This window comes from Melospiza georgiana, chromosome 11 (genome assembly GCF_028018845.1).
Source record: "Melospiza georgiana isolate bMelGeo1 chromosome 11, bMelGeo1.pri, whole genome shotgun sequence".
In the NCBI taxonomy this organism is placed as follows: domain Eukaryota; kingdom Metazoa; phylum Chordata; class Aves; order Passeriformes; family Passerellidae; genus Melospiza; species Melospiza georgiana.
The window spans coordinates 7,241,840-7,258,391 of record NC_080440.1 but is presented as its reverse complement, the minus strand read 5'-3'; the positions used below and the strand labels follow the sequence as shown (position 1 = coordinate 7,258,391).

General features: G+C 46.4%; 1 protein-coding gene across 1 annotated transcript in view; it reads left to right on the top strand.

The window, feature by feature from the left end:
* Positions 1-1,549: 1,549 nt before the first annotated feature.
* SYNPR (synaptoporin) overlaps positions 1,550-16,552 on the top strand; it is a 97,286-nt gene continuing 82,283 nt past the window's right edge. The window contains exons 1-2 of the mRNA XM_058032016.1: positions 1,550-1,662; positions 1,762-1,827. Coding sequence (XP_057887999.1) covers positions 1,645-1,662; positions 1,762-1,827 — 84 coding nt within the window. The 5' untranslated portion in view covers positions 1,550-1,644. The remainder of the gene's footprint in view (positions 1,663-1,761; positions 1,828-16,552) is intronic.

Genomic DNA, 16,552 nt, shown 5'->3' with positions numbered 1-16,552 from the left:
ACAGGATATTCCATGATAATTTCTTCTTCAGGCATGAGAACTGGAGGCAGGTGGCTTGAAGTGACCTGGCTCTGCATCTCTGTACCAGTGGGAGAAGTTCTGGCTGGAAGTCAGAAGGATGATTGTGCATCCCTGCCTACTTCTGCATCTTGGAGATTTATGGATGCTCTGTCCTTCTGCCTCCGTGAGGGGACTCTGCTTCCCACAGCACTGGGCCACCAGCAGGCAGTTCCTAGAATTGCTGTGAAGTGTTTCATATTTCCTAGAGGATGTTATATAAATAAATAAATTTGATAGTATTTTGTAAGGCAAATTATCCATTTTCCTTTCCTTTTGTTATCTGCTAGGATAGAAAGAAAGGAGCACAGAAAATACACGAATTTTTAATTGAAAAAAATTTAATGTAATTCTGACCTGAAAGCTGTTTTGGTATGGTTAAAAAAAATATATAAATTTTTAAAAATCTGGACCCAGTCCCACTGCTGCCAGACTTCAGCTGAGTTTGTTCCAGATCTGTGATTTTGACACAAAATCGACTGCCTCAAGTTCCAGTAGAAACTTCATAAATTCATCTTTTTCTGACTCCCATTCCACCCCCCCCCCCCCCCATCTTGTTTACTCCAAGAGTGCATTTAGATTATTGTTTGGGGATTTCATAACAGAGATGTAGTTTGAGCAAAACTAATTGACTTATTTAACTTTTGCAGATGGCCGATTCCTTCCAGGGAATAAAAGCTTCAGGTATTTTTTAGGCACATCTCTGACCTACTTATGGCCGAAATCCTATTTGAGCACTGGTGTCCTTCTGGCGGCACAACTGGTTATCGGGGTGGCAGGGAAGTTTATTATGGAAGTATTTGCAGATTCGGGGTCTCAATCTAGGGGTTGTTGTGTTCTTAAACGGGTTGATGGACTTGTGTCCCGAGCCCTTACTGGAGCAGGAATTTGCTCCATCGCAAAATCCTCGCAGTGCTGTTTAAATGCCACAGGGAGCTGGGAATGCTCTCGGAGAGCGTGGATGGACACAGGGAACCTCCGCTCCTGACGGGCTGTGCCACCCGGGATGCATTAGAACTGTTAAGGCTCTGCTGGGAAATGAGGCCAGGACAACAGCAAGGCAGAAATCGCTGTTCTGCTGTCAAGGAAATGCTCGAAAAAGCGGGAGGGAGCGAGGGCTGAGAGCGCAGAGCTGCAGCCCTGCGGCCGCGGGGGAGACGAGCGAGTCCGTCCCGGGAGGGGCTGAGGGGAAGTGCGCAGGGCAGCGGGGGGGCATCCCTTAAATATTAATAGTTATGTGCGCGCGCTCAGGAGGCAGTTTGTTTTCTCTCTTAAAAAAAAAAAAAATTTCCTGATGCTTTCCTCCAGAAATAAAAATTTAAAAAACAAAACAACAACAAAAAATTAACGCAGATTCCCGGGAGGCCAACGCCGCTATCGGAAGCGCGGGAGCGGCGGCGGCCGGGGCGGCCCGTTGGGGGCAGCGGGCGGGGGCCGGGGCGGCTCCGCGGGGCGGCGCGGGGGGCGCGGGCCCCGCCCGGCTGCTCCGCCCGGCCTGCGCGGGGGCAGCGCCGCGCATCCCGGCTGGCGGCGGGCGGGAGGCTCCGCTGGGCTCCGCTCGGCTCCGCTCCGCGGGGCTGCGGCGCCATGGAGGCGGTGGACCAGGTGCGCGGGGCGCCGCGGTGAGGGGCGGGCGGGCTGCGCCGCGGGCAGCGCGGAGCGGGCGCGGGGCTGACCCCTCTCTCCGTCTCTCCCTGCCCGCAGCTCGCCTCCGCCGGCACTTTCCGCGTGGTGAAGGAGCCGCTGGCCTTCCTCAGGGTGCTCGAGTGGGTGAGTGCCGCGCTCGGAGGGGTTTGGGGGGGCTGTGGCCGAAGTGCGCGCACGGCGGAACAGGTGGGAGCTGGGCCGGGCTGAGGGACGGGGACACGGGGGATGGGGACGGGGACTCGCGTCCTACAGCGCTGGGTTTGTGGGTGACCCCCCCCGCTATCCGTGTGCTGGCTGTAAACGAATTAAAAAAAAAAAAAAAAAAAAAAAGCAGCGAGGAAAATAAAATCCTCGTTATGCATTTAGCAAACTTGTCTCTGGGCCGAGCGGGGAAGGAGGCAGATAATTGGTGTGCGGAGCAATGTCACTGTGTGTTGCTCTGATGCTCATTCGTAGTGAAGTCTGCAGGTCAAATGACATCCATCGCCGGTAGGTCTGCGGGAGCAGAGAGCCTCTCTGAACGGAAAGTTCAGAACATGTCATGGAGGATTAATCACATTCCCCTAACGCCGACTGGCTGGGGAATTATGTAAGGCGTGTATTTTGGGGGGCGCATCCCTGTGCGGGTGTGTTTATCCACATGTTGGCACCTGCAACGTGCAGCCCGGCCAGGGTGCCTCTGAGGGGGTGTTTTGGTGTGCTGGGGGCAGCTGCTCACCCCAGACTCTGTCCCTGCTCACCAGAAGCAGCTCCTCTTCCCCGCTGGGCACCTTGAAGCATCAGGTCCTGTGGAGTTGGGCAATGGTGATGTGGCGGTGCCATGGCCCGGGACAGGGTGGCTCCAGAGTGGGTCACCTGCCCATGGCAGTGGATGGACAAGGTCCCTTGTGTTCTTTGCCCAGAGCTCTGCAAACCCACCCAGCCCTGCTGCTCCTGCCTCAGGGAGAAGTCAGGACATGCAGGGCTGAGCCCCAGGTGCTGGTCTGAGGGTGCTTCAGCCACTGTGCAGCGCTCACTGCGGGGCAGAAGAACAGGAGCAAAGCTGTTCCATGGCAAATAGCTGCTGGGAGCGTGGTCTTTTGGCTGCCTGCCTGATGAGGCTATGTCTGATGGGGCTTGGGAAGTGAGCCCTGCTGGGGAGGACTCTGGGCTGATGGGCATGGGCTGTGTCATCCATCGGGAAAATTGTCCCCGCCCCAGCCAGCGTGTTGGCATCCTTGGGACAGCGATTGGGAACTCTTCTCTTGGCACTTCCCTGGGTCTGTAACTTCTTCCAACAGCCAAATATAAAAGCTGCCTTTGTCACGGTTGGAAGGCACAAGTGGAGCTGCTCTGGCTGCTGCAAGTGCACGTTGCCTGTGTGTGTACACAGCAGCACACGCGGCCGTGTGTGCACGGAGCTCTCTGACACGGCCCGAGTGGGACAGCCCTGGGCAAAAAGGGAGTACAGGAAAAGGGTGCAGAGTATGGTAATATTTATGATCTGAGAAGTTACTTTCTATCCATTTGACATGTATGTGTAAGTAGAATTAAGCACAGTTTAGTTTATGGTATTTCACAGTGTGGAAGTAATTTTTTTTTTTAATATACTTGAAAGCCTTTTTGGATTACTGAAATTCCATCTCTATTCAATTAAACTTACTCTCCTATCTTCCTTCTCTTCTCACCATGCTTCCAAACTGCTGTCCACCTCTCTCTACCATTTCCAGTCCCAGCTAACTGTCCACCTCTCCCCCAGACCCCTTTTATCAGCCTAGCCATAATTTTAAACCTTAAACACTCAAAAGACCAAATGCTCCAGTCAATTCTGTGTCCTCTTCCATGTCCCCCAGCAGCCTCACAGACCTTGTTGCACTTGATCAGAGCAGTTAAATTACACCCTTATCACCTCCCACTTGAGTCCTAGATTGCATCTGCCAGGGAATAAAGTTCATGGCCCAGCTGGTGACGCAGTGATGCTGGGCGTTGGGTGGCTCTCGTGCCTGGGAGGAGGCTCTGTGGTGCTGCAGCACAGATGGCAGAGCTGTGGGAGTTCCTCAGGAAGGCTGGGAGGGTGGAGGTGGTGCAGCCTGAAAATGTCCTCAGCTTGTCCATGCAGCCCAGCCTTGAATTCTCACTCGTTGTATGGGGTGGCTCACAGTGGCTCTGGGGTGAGCACATCCTTATTCTTGAACCACTGCTGCTGAAATCCCTGTGTTTGTGGGTGCACATGTTTGTGGGTCTGGAGGCGACTGAAATGGCTTGGAGGTTCCTCAGATGTGAAACTGTAACTGCTGCAGAATTAATCTTCAGGTATGCAGATTCCAGTTTACCTGTAATCTGGCTCAGACATGGACTTCTGTCCCAAGGAACCGGGACCTTATCTGACCTTCTCAATTTCCTGCTTTGATGGTCACCTAACACCCAGAGAGAAGCTGCTGAGATAAGGCTGATTCTTCTGAATATTCATAGCACTGTAATTTGTTTTCATTTGTATTTCCTATGTACACTGTAATCTCATTTTCAGACAAGAAATTGCATTTAGAAGCCATTAAGAAAATACACTGGCTCAGGCCTGGGAAAGGTTAAGAGAAAGAAAAGAAACCAAGAAATCAACTTGTAGCAATTATGTAAGAGTTGCATTTTTTGAACTGTACCTTGGCAATAAAGGGTGTGGATCACAAATCTGAACTTGGAAAAATGCACACAGCTGTACTGGGTGAGGCCTGGGTGTTTCCAGCTTTGAGTCAACTCATGGCATGTGCTGGGGGCAGGGAAGAACTGTACAAAAGCTGTATTTGTTCTTGCTCATCTTCAGTCCCTTGGCTGTTACTCCACAGATCTTTGCATGAGAAGAATGTTCTTCTGAAGCTTATTTCTTAGATAATCCACTGTGGCACTACAACCAGTAGCAATGTCACAAACACTCTTACAACTTCATTTGAAAAATAACTCTCTTATTTGTGCACCTGACAATAATGAATAAGGAAGGAAGAAAGAGAAGAAATACCTTCATTCATCTCCCTGGATTAATTTCAGTCCTGTGACTCTCTGGATGTGTTTAGACTGCTTTTATTGGGGTCTGCAAAAAGTGAGCAAGGCCAGCAAGTTTGTCACTTTTGGTCTATTTGTTTTGCACTTGCTGCCTCTCTCTCTGGAGCCCTAGAAGAGGAAATTAAGTGGAAAGCAAGGCAATGTGATGGGTATAGGGGCTACCTGCTGTACTTGGGCTGTTACTGGAAAAATATTTTTGTACAAATGGGAACTTTGTATCCCTAGGCTGTGGAGGGCAGAGGGAGCATGGGTGGTGGTGGGGTGTGTGGGTGTGTATGTTTAATTACATTGTGAATTGCAACAAACAACTTTCCTTCTGCAAACCCAAAGCAACCTGATACTTGTCAGTTTCCTGTAAAGTAACAAGAGCTGCAGTGCCGTCCAGAATGTCTTTCCCTGTGTTCCTCCATAAATGTCCATAATGTCTTTCCTGTATTCCTCCATAAATAGCAGGATGCAGAAACTCCACCGTTGTGCCAGTCAGCAGATGCTGTGATTGCCTTGGTGGTTATCCATAGGTTGGTGTTTTAAAATACCTTGCAGGGAGCTCCCATCTCCACCAGCTTGCAGCTGTGTCTGGGTTGCTATGGGCAGGGGGTATTTTTGGCACAAAGGCCACGCTGCAACTTTGTGTAAGCCAGTGCAGCTTTTATCAGGGCACTTGTGAATCATTTATGTTACAGGACAGATCTTGTGGATGCTATGTCTTTTCTTAATAGGACAACTTGGAAGTGAATGTTACGATGTTCAGTAAACTCAAACATGTCTGAGTTGTTTTATTTCTTGCCTTTATGCAAAAAAATAAAAATAAAAATAATACATTGCAGGCCTTGCATGATTGGCTTTCATCTCTGCTCATGAGCATCTCCATGGGATGTACCAAAGAGTTCCAAAACATTGGACAACAAATCTCTGGGGGGGATTGGATGAAGGTTATTTGGAAAATCTGCATGTGGTGCACACGGACTGAGCTAACCTTGCTTTGCCTCCACGCTGTGATCACTTGACTGGTGAGCCAGGAGAAAAGCCAGGCTGTTGTCAAGCTTGCTGTGATGGTATAGATTCTGAAAGGGTTAGCACCTCCTGCCTTGCACACAGATGTGTGTTCAGAAGGCAGAGGGAAGCTGAATCTTGAAAGACTGATAATAAGTCTTGTCTTTTGTCCTAGTGCTGATTGCTCATCTGGCCGTGGAGTGCTTTTGTTGGATTATATTTGCATGCATATGAATGGACATAAGTAGCTGCGTGCTTTCAAGTGTGCCCTAGAAAAGCCTAGATATCTTGAGATGCTGAAAATAAATGGGGAAGAAATAAGAATGTAATGCTTCCATGAAGCATGTGTGATTAGTAGTTTGCTCTGTCTAATGTATTATGGGTCTGAGATGTTTTATAGTTGCTTGAGACTCTTCACCACATTTGTATATAAGTGTTTGGTTTTTGCTTAACCAGAAGGCTGCTGGCTACTCTGGTATGGGCAGATACTTAGTTGGTGGAGCAGGTTTATCTTGCTGAAGCTTAATGCTCCTCATGGATGCAGGGTGGAAGAGCTGAGTGTTTGATCTTCTCTACTTACATATTGAAAGAAAAGCCTTTAAAAAAAGTAATATTTCTCATTGCCTGGTGATTTTGCTTGTACAATTCCAGGATCAGATGTTGCATTTAGTGCTGGGTCCATCCATCTTGCTGTGGAAGAAGCACGTACACATGTTTAAAATGTATTGCCAAGTCTTTTGATGTCTGCCTGGGGATGTAAGTACCTAGCTGCTCTTGTAAACTGGATCCCAGCTGCTGCCTCAATGGTCTTGTATGTGTAGTGTCAGGTCAGTAAAACATGTGCCACTAAATCAAAAAATGTAAATCCATTTCTATGGTATTTTAATATTAGAAAGGTAATTACCGTGTAACTAACCCTTCTCTGTAAGCTGTCGTTAATTGGATGATTTCTTATAGGCAGCTTAGCATAATGCATGCAAAATACACTGCAGCTCTGGACAGGCAAAAATTGCCACGATGAACCAACAAGATGTGTGAGCATCCAGGAGACCTGAGCCCTGGGAACAGGCTTCATTTGTCCTTGGCTTTGGGCCTGCAACTCTGAGCACTTATTGGGGCAATCTGCAGGCAGGGAACTCTGTCAGATGAGTTATTTTTATTAGGAAGAGCCCAGGAAGTGGGTTTTGCTGTTAGACATCAGGTGTGCAATAGGGAGGATCTGAGAGGTTTTTGTAGTCTCACTGAAGCAGATGTGGAAGCCAAATGTCACTCTGCCAGTGGGACTGGCATCAAGGCAGCACAAGCATTGGCAGTGCCTACCTTGTGGTCCTAAAATCTCAACTACTGTGAGTCTCATGATTCTGAGACCTCTGGCTTTGATAAAAGATACGGTTTTAGATCAAGGTAGCAGAAAAAGATGGGAGCTCTAAAGACTGAAAACCCAGAACACAATTGAAAGAACAGGAAATCTGCCTTGTGGTCCCATGTTTTATGCAGTTTGCAGAGAGCTGACTGCTTTGCTGTTCACATCCATCATTATCTGCATGCATATCTGGTTGGAAACTGAGAACTCTGCTTATCAGCAAGTTGCTGTTAAAACGGTACAAATGCTGATACAGGGAAGAGAAAAGGTCAGCAGTGCCCGACCACATTGCAAATAAATGACATCTTTCATCTGGAAAATGCCTACCATTTTCCATTTTAGGACCATGCTGTGATCACGGAAGAGCTGATTTTAAAAGGTCAGCTAATAGTTCATTTAAATCCTGATGTTTCTCAAACAGCCCAGAGTGTGACCTGGTATAAAATAATTGTTTAGGATTAGCACATATGGTTGAGAGACAGGGATCCAGGAGCAGAACTTTTTGGAGTTTCATGCTGCTTCTTGGAGGTTCCTGGGAGAAACTAGTGAAATCTCATGGCAAGCCATTTCAATGGCTGCTCTTATGTGAGTGTGGCTGTTTGAAGCATTAGGAATAGAAGATGAGAAAAGAGACTCATTAATGCTAAATTTGATTATATATGCAAACCAGGTTTCTATGAAAAGAAGAACAAAAAATGATCTGACTTTCAAACTAGCAATAAGATGTGTGCAGATAGAGGGTTCTGCTATTAGACAAACACAGTTAAAGTCTCCTTGACAATTTTTATGAGGGCGATGTTTCAGTCATCACTCCTGTAAATCAGCATCTGCATAATTGGAGCTCCGGGTAAAAGCCCTGCATGTTGACATCTCTGGATTCAGATGTTGCAGTTGGGAGAGGACAGGCTTGGAGATGCTTCTGATGAAACACTTTTTATCATTTGGATGCTCAGCTCTCTGGCTTAACCTGCATTCATGGCACTGTGTGTGGTCCCAAGGGGCAGGAGGTGTTGCTTGGTGAAGTTCTCCATTCTGCTCCGGGGGACAGGACCTTGTCCTGAGCAGGGAAAGAGGAGAGGCAGAGAGAGGTGACCCTGGGCTCTGCACAGGGCTGGTTCTGGAAGACAAAGCTGCACCTCTGCAAGCCCAGCTTTCCCCTTGGGCACTGAGTAAAAATGCTTTGTAGTATGGGCCTGGAGTGCAGTGTGGAAAACAGCACTTGGCTGTCTGTCTGCCCAGCCCGGCAGCTGCCAGAGGGGTCTGCATGGATTTTACTCCCAGGGGAGTCTACAGAGTGCTGTTTAGAACATTATAGAAAGGCATATATATACAGTGTGGAGATGCTGTGTTTAAGGTGTTTGTTCAAAGTGGCATATGTGCTGCAAAGTGTGACATTGTTGCTAAGGTGACAGCTTGCTTGCTTTTTGGCAAAAGCATAAGAATACTGAATATAGGCAAACTGTAAGCTTTTCCTTCAATTTGCACAGTTTTATCTTCTGGTTGTGATAGAGACTTCTCAGGTTTGTGTTTGGGAGCATTGTCTTCCCATTCTGAATACTTCACTCAGTTATAAAAGCTAATAGTGCTTTCCATTCTTAAGGGAAGTCCTAAATCACATAAAATTATGGGAATTCCAATTATTATAATTGTAGATTTAATTTATGTCATTGAAAGGCTTTGATATATAATATTTATTGAAGCAAGGAAGCATTCTCTAAGAATATTTTATATAAACAAAAGTACTAGGTGTTGTGTCATTAGCAGCCTATAGATGCAGGCACATCCCTGAGTGCATGCTCCAGATTTTTGGATGGGGCATTTGCACTCATTTGCAAGTGCTCAGCTGGAATGGATGCTGTGGGGAGAGAAAACTCCTGTGGATCAGGCTCAGAGGTTGTTTGTGGTGGGAGGGAGCAGAGTCTTGTGTTGGACAGCCTGGGTTCTGCTGTGGTGAAGTATTTTCATAATGCTGCCAGGGGAGGAGGATCAGCAGAGGATTAGACTGGTGTGGCCCCTAAGGAGAGAGGGTTTTCCAGATGAGCAGCCATCTGTGGCATGAAGCAAATGTTATGAACCTCAGTGTTGAGAGCAGAGAAGAAAGGTCTCACAGGATGAATGTCAGCTTTGGCCCTTAAAGCAGAGGGGTAGGGGCATGACCCAGGAAAAGCTGAAGTAATGTGCTCATTGCCCTTTATTGTTTTAGCTTTCCTTTTTTTTTTTTTTTCCCCAATGTTCTAATGGAGGGATAATTGTGTTTCTCTGAGCAAGCTGTTCTGTCTGTGCCTTTTCCAGAATGCCTTAGCATCTGGGAGAAGGCTGTGTTAGAGGCAGAGCCTGTGGGAGCTGCTGAGCAAATACTGTGGGGAGCAGCAAGTGCTGCAGCCTGAGGCTTGGGACAAACACTATGGGGAGCTCTGGGGGCTCCAGGGCCTGGATAAGTGCTGGTGCAGATGTTCAGCCCAGTTTGGCAGGGCCATTGCAAGGCAGAAGCTGGTGAGGATGTTTTCAGTGATCAGACATGACACAGGGAGCTTTTGCTGGACTGGAAAAGCCACTTTGATAAGAAGACCCCATCCTAGTCACTAAAATGTGCAGGAGGGAGGTGGTGTTAAGGAAGCAGGAGAAAAACTGAAGCAGGAAGATTTTAATGAAGTTTTATCCATTTTCAGTGGAGAGGTGAACAATCCCAGATCTGCTGTCAGAAATAAATCTGATTTGACTCTTGCAAAAGTCCCAACCTGTCAACTTGATCTTTATTCTATGAGAAGTACCAGAGCCTGCTGTGAACAGCCTGACTGAATATACACCAGAAGTACTCAAAACTCTGAAGTATTGAGGGTGAAATTCTGCCCAGAAGATTTCAAAATGAAGTGCTAACCAACATCAGCAAGATCATTGATACACAGGAAGTAAATTATAGTAACAGCTCTATAGTAGCTCTTTGAATTTCTAAGAGAAGTTTATTGTGTTTGTCCTCAGTCTTCTCTTTTCCTGATGTTAATGCTCTGCCCTCCTGTGTAATTTCTCAGGTGATGCAAATCCAAAGTATCTTTGGCTTGAAGTGATATACCTCAGTTTAAATCTATTGTCATGTGCATGTTGGGTGCTTGTGTTGGTGCCCCATGTTTGACACTGCATCTGACAATCTTCATATTAGGTGAAAAGCCTCTCTAGCATCCCAAATAGTATTAAAGAAGTAGCAAAATCTTCCTTTCTAGGTTCCCAAAATCCAAGGAGACATCTGGCTTCTTGGTTCAGCCTCCCTGAGGTGGGCTGTATGGTCTGTGGCTGCCTTAAGTGTTCAGCCCAAAATACCCCAGCAAGCCAGGAAATATCTAACAGTTATTGAGCAAGCAAACTTGAGCATTGCTTGAACTGTTTTCAGAATAATCTTCTCCCTGGCTGTGTGCTGGAGGTGTGCTCAAAGCAAAACCAAACAAGACAGGGCCCCCATCTGCATGCGTGCAAGTCTAAAACCACATTGTTGTGTACCCCTTCTCCGCCCCACACAAAGGTCATGTTGCACACAAAACACCACTTCTTTGCATCAGTTTTTTACCCCATTTCAAACAGCCTTTGTATGGAGGGAAGGGTGTTTTGAACATGGTTGAACATGGCAAGGTCACACCTCCCTGCTGGGACTGTAAGGGGGAATGATGCTCTTGGGTGTATCTTGTGCCCAGCCCATGGGGCTTAGGCTTGATACTGGAAATTGGCTTATTACTGCACAATATGTATATAGCAACAATTATCCTTTGAAGCTGAGTTTCAGTTTCTCTTAGTGGTTTTTTAGGGACTGTGCTTGAAAGCCAAAGCAAGCGTGGGATTCCCCCACCGCCGGATCCAGCGGCTGATGAATCCGGCAGGGCTCTCCGGATTGCCATCTCCAGGGGCAGTCAGCGTGCTGGGATGGAATTAGGACCCGGTTTGAAAGGAGATGCCTGCCAAAAAATTAAACAATGGATGCCTTCCTGTTTAATTTTAACATTTTAATTAAATTCTTCGCTGCTGTGTGCCTTTGATCTTGGTGAGCTGATGCACATGGCGTGTGCTGTTGTGTCGTCGCAGCATTTTGTTCTAATCTTTCACGCAGATGGAAGGATGCATTTGAGGGTGGATAAAAGTGCAAAAGCTGCTCACTGCCAAGTGCTGAGTGCATTGCAGGCTGCCTTTTCCAACTGGTGACCCACGGGCATGTGGACAGAGGGATTACTCACAAGTGTGGCTCAGTGGAGTTTCTCTCTAAACATATTCACTCCATTTTTTAATCTTCTGTGAGCGGTGCTACAAGAAGAGTTTCCTTGATGGAATTACTCATTGAGAGGGTTGATGCCAAGAATGAAGATTTTATTGTGAAAGGAATTTAATTTCAGGTGGAATAATTAATAAACTTTGATTTTTCAGTCAGAGAGCAGAAGCAATGCTGTGTGTTGTATATTGGGCACATCCATCGATTAATCCCAGCCAAGTGCTCAGTTTGGGAGCATTTGGCAGGCAGCTGGCTTTCCTTGCAGCCAGGCACAGAGCAGCAGGAAAGGTATTGGAAGGAGTTTCCTTGTGGATTATAGGCTGGGGCAGGTGATTAAGGATCATGTGGAGTATTTGTCCTTTGTGGTTTGGGTTGTAACTAAAATGTCAGGGAAGAAGCTGTCATTGCTATATCAAAAGAACTCATTGGTAGAGCTGCTTTGGGAAAAGAAATCTCATTTACTTGAGGCAAAAATAATTCTTAATCTCAATTGCCTTTGAAAACTAGCACTTTGGTGGGATCATGAATGGAGGAATATTTGTGACACAAACTACAATATTTCAACACAAAATATTTCTGTAAAGAGATATTCTCTACAGAAATGGTTGTATTCTCCTCCTCTGCACACCTTGCTGAGGTGCCCCAGGCTCAGTCCTTCTGGAGGGGTCAGTGATGGGGCCCTTTTGCCCATTGGAATGGTTTAGTGTGGCTGTGGCACCTGATTTCCAGAGCAGGCACAGGGTGAGGGGCCAACCCAAACTCACTGAAGGCACAGCACTGGTGTTCCCAGGATAGATGTTGCAAACCCTTAGCACTGGCACTTAAAAAAGTCAAGATTTTTTTTTGAGAGATGAAAACTCTTTTGGGAAAAGACAAGTGAGTCTAAAATGCAGAAAATTATTTTGGTTGAAAATCGTCATCTGACATGTAAGTCCACGAGTGCACGCTGGTGCTGTAGCCTATGCATGTACTGTGTGCCTAGCCCTTTTTCTGGCCAGCTGTGGAGTTTTTCAGAGCTGTGCAGGGGCACTAGAATCCCCTCAGCAGAGCACCAGCACTCCTGAGCCCCCGTGTTTTGCTGCGTGGTCCCGGGGCTGCGGTGGCAGCCTGTCACTCATGGCAGGCAGCTCGGTGAGAGGGCGCCTGTTCCAGCACAGAATCTGTGCCTGTCCAGATTGTGAGGCCCTGGCAGGCAGCAGGAGCTGGCTCCACGGCGGGCTGACATATGCAGGGGATGCTGGCTGTGCCACGGGGTACGAGCCTCCTGCCACTGCTGCTGCCCAGGCAGGGATGATGCCATGAAAATCAGCTCCTTGCCCATGTCCCAGCGGTGGTCCCCACTGCAGGGACCAAGTGCTGTCACTGCTTTTTTGTCTTTTCTCTTTTTTTCATCCTTTCCACCATGGCTTTCACAGCAGAATGACAACAGGAGATGGAGACGAGATTTGGGTCTCATGGCAGAACTGATCCAGCACAGCTTGTGTTGCTGAGAAATCAAATGGAAAAGCTCTTTCTGCCATGCAGCTCACCATGGCATAGTTCAGTCATTTCTAAAAACGGCTTTTTCCCTCTTCAAATTTGTGTGCTCGTTAGTGCTAGCCACCCATGGGTGCAGCTTTGTTTGTTCGTGCAGCTGGAGGGGCTCTGACAGAGCTCATAAGTGTTCATTGTGCAGCTCAGTCCCCCAAAAGTAGTGACTCAGCAATGATCAGACATCTCTCATGGGACAAACAGTTCCCAGCTATTCCCAAATTGCACTGAAACCCGTGTGTCACTGGGCTGCCAAGAGGCAGGGCTTGAGTACCCCACATCTGTATTGCTTCTGCACAGAGAGATTGCTGAGCATGTCCTGGGTTTTAGGAGAAGAGTATTCTTGCTTCATTTAAAAGAGAATTTATTTTTTTTTCTGGGGATTTTTACACTCCACCCCATGATGCGCTTTGGGATGCATTCAGCTTTCTCTTCTGAATAGGGCTCCAGATGATGGAAATAAATTATCATAAATTAGAATAGATTGCACTCTTCAGCATCTCTACATCTGTCATTATGTTTCTTTAACAGTTCAGTTTAACATTTATACACACTCTGACAGCAGCTACTGGTGTGTATGCTATAAATATTGGCTTGCAGAAGACATTAATGGAGTTTAGGTAAACGTTTGATGCCGCTGAGATTCTGTTCCATATGGTGGTATGCAGAAAAATCAGATTCTACATGCCACATATAATGGTCATGTATTCCTATGGACTGTCCTCCTGGCATTGCAGCAGCTCACTGCCCCACCAAGAAAGCACAGGTGCCTCCAAAGAGGAAGGTGAGATTCTTGCAGTCTATTCTGATTTTTACCACCTGTATTTATCTGTGATATTTAAAGCCAATGTACAGCATGTAGAGATGGGAAGTGCTTATGAAAGAGACATCTCAGAGAAGCAGCAATCAGGCAACAAGATGTGGGAATGCTCTGCTTTGAACATGTCTAAAGAAAACCCATGGGATTTTCTGGCCCAGGTGCCATTTTGTTGTCAGTAAATGAGTGAAAACTTTATGCATTGGTTGGTCAGAGTTGCTAAACCTGTAATATTTTGCTCTACCTCTGATGCAACTATCACCGAAACTACATGGAGGGAGGGTGGCATGAGGGTTTGAGGAGTCTGGCTTGCATCCCTCTGACTTATAGGAGGACAAACAGCTGAGACCATCATAACAAGAGGCAGGAAGCAATATATTCTGGTTCCTCTAGTGTTCCTTCTGCAGTTCAACAGAATTTGGGTGTCTCCCAGTTATGGTGTCTCCAATAGGTTTGGGGTTTTTGGTTTGCCGGCTTGGTGGTTTGTTGTTGTTTGGGTTTTTTTCTGTTTGGTTTGTTGGTTTTGATTTTTTTTGTTGTTGTTTTTTTTTATTTTGCTAATTGCAACACTTTGATTAGTGTGGCCTGGTGATGTGGCTGTGTCCTCTGCAGTTACTCTGATTTACTTTCAGGCTGGAAGGAAGGTAAGAGGGCAGCTGGGGTAAAGCAGCCCAGCCCCTGCTCCTGATGTGGGGCCCTGGAAACATCTGGCTGGTGCTGGCCTGGGGCACATCTGCTGCAGAGAGCAGTGCCTGCTGCATTTGCCCCTGTGTAATGCAATGTAAGTAATGAGGCAGCCACAGTGTACAAACTGACTCAAAGCAGGGCAATCTGAGGAGAAAGCGCTCTTCACACTGTAAATTGCTAAAGGTCTTTGTGATGCCAGTGAATTAAAAATCTGAGAAGAAAAAACCCTCCAGTGCTGTAAGTTCAAGATGAATCTTTTAAAAGCTGCTGGTGGAGAGGGGAAGAGATAACTTATCTGAATGGAAATGCATTTAAACTCTGTATTTTGTACAGCTCTGTGTTGCTGCTAAGCAAACAGTGTGTTCCCTGTCACTTGGAGAGCTGGAGACATTTTTGTGTAGACTGAATAGGTTTCTGTGTTGATGTTACCCCTTTTGATCTTAATCATTAGTCAGATTTTCAGTCCTTTGCAGGTTATTCCTTTCAAAAGGAGTTGCTTCAGATGATTTGGTGATTCACTCTTATTTATTCACACTGGCAGTACTGAGGAGCCTGGTGTGCATCCTGTGAGCATCTGCAGCCACCTGCCCCCTGACTGGGCAGAAACCCCTTTCTTACCTTTGAGTTTCCAGGTTTTATTGCTGTTCTGAATGCTTGTATGGTTCTTCTGCCTCAACTTTCTTCTGCTTTTTTGCTCCTGTGGAGGGAAAAAAAAGTTTTGTGAAACCATTAGCAAAATCTTTCTGCCCAGAGCAAAACCTGGCCCGTGAATTTCCTTTGAATGCTGTCTTGTGTCTGAGCTTGAGGCTGGCATTTAGGTCTCTTGAATGGGGTTTTAAAGGAAATAAACTGTACTTAAAGAAGGGCAGCATTTACATTGGCCTGATGCTAAAGACATTTTAGCCCAGCCAACGAGATTTTATGGTGAGCCTTGGTCCAGCAAGGAGCCCTTCAGCCTTCTCCAAGCTGACAGAGAAGCTGGACTCTGGGGAGCAGTGTCAAAGCATTGAAACTCTTTTATTATCATTTGTTGTGTTTGTTTTTGCATCTTTTGATTCTTGTAGGACTGGACAATTTATATCTGCAGTCTGGGTGCAGCTAGGACAGGTGTGGGTTTCTCCATGATGCCCTAATATAAGCATGCAGAATTTGGGAAGGAATGTGCAGTGAGAGGAAATTCATGTAAACAATCTGCATTGGATCACTTATCATGAGGATATATCTTTGAATTATGTATTTAATTAACTGCATTTAAAACAAAATTATCTCTCATCTACACTGTAAGGATATTTTTGGCTGGAGAGGACAGAAAGGAGCCCTTATTCTGGATGAGTTTTTCTGTTTGTTTTCAAATACACATTATGTTCTCATAGGAAAGAAGTCTGTGTACTTCTTTTTCATCAAACCTTTTAGCTTTCACATATGGCTGACATTCATCAATTCTAAAGCTGTTTCTTTTAAGCTTTCTACCCCCACTGTAAACCTGGAGATGACCTGCTCCCAGTTCCTGCTGTCACCTGTCCCTGGCTGAAAGGCTCTTTGGGGTAGGACGGGAGTAAAGTCACACTTTTTGCATTCCAATCAGTGCTGGATCTCATAGAGTTTAAAAATATCGCAAGTGAAAAAACATGGATGTGAGTCATACAGAAAGCACCCTTCATTTCTCAGGAAGTAAAAATATCAGAAAAACACATTCTTCAGATGTTTTCTCCTGTTGAGAGGTAGCCGCATCTAAGATTTCTGTTTGAAGTGTTGAATCACAAACATTGGTTCCCTGCTGTCACAGTGACCACTGGGTGCAGGAGAGGCCTATTAAACATTAACAGCTCACACTGCCAGAGCTACATCGGCCACGAGGGGCTGGGTGGGCTTTGCACGAACACCAAAATGTGGAGAAGTCTGTGATGTCAATTCTGGGCCAAGATGCTCCAGTGCTCAATCCCATCTGCAGTGAATGCCCCACTGCTGGAAAGTTCTGTGCTCTCTTTGGACCCAAACACTCATCCCCATCTAACACATGTGGTGTCATATTCCAGGGCAGCATGTCTGCATTTTGGGGGAGTGAGCTCTTTGTTTTCAGTCATTGCCTTTACTCCTCAGGGGCTGCAAAACCATGGTTTTGTATCAGCTTGTTTTAGTGGTATTCGTGAAGCAAACGTGTTTTAAAATGCATATG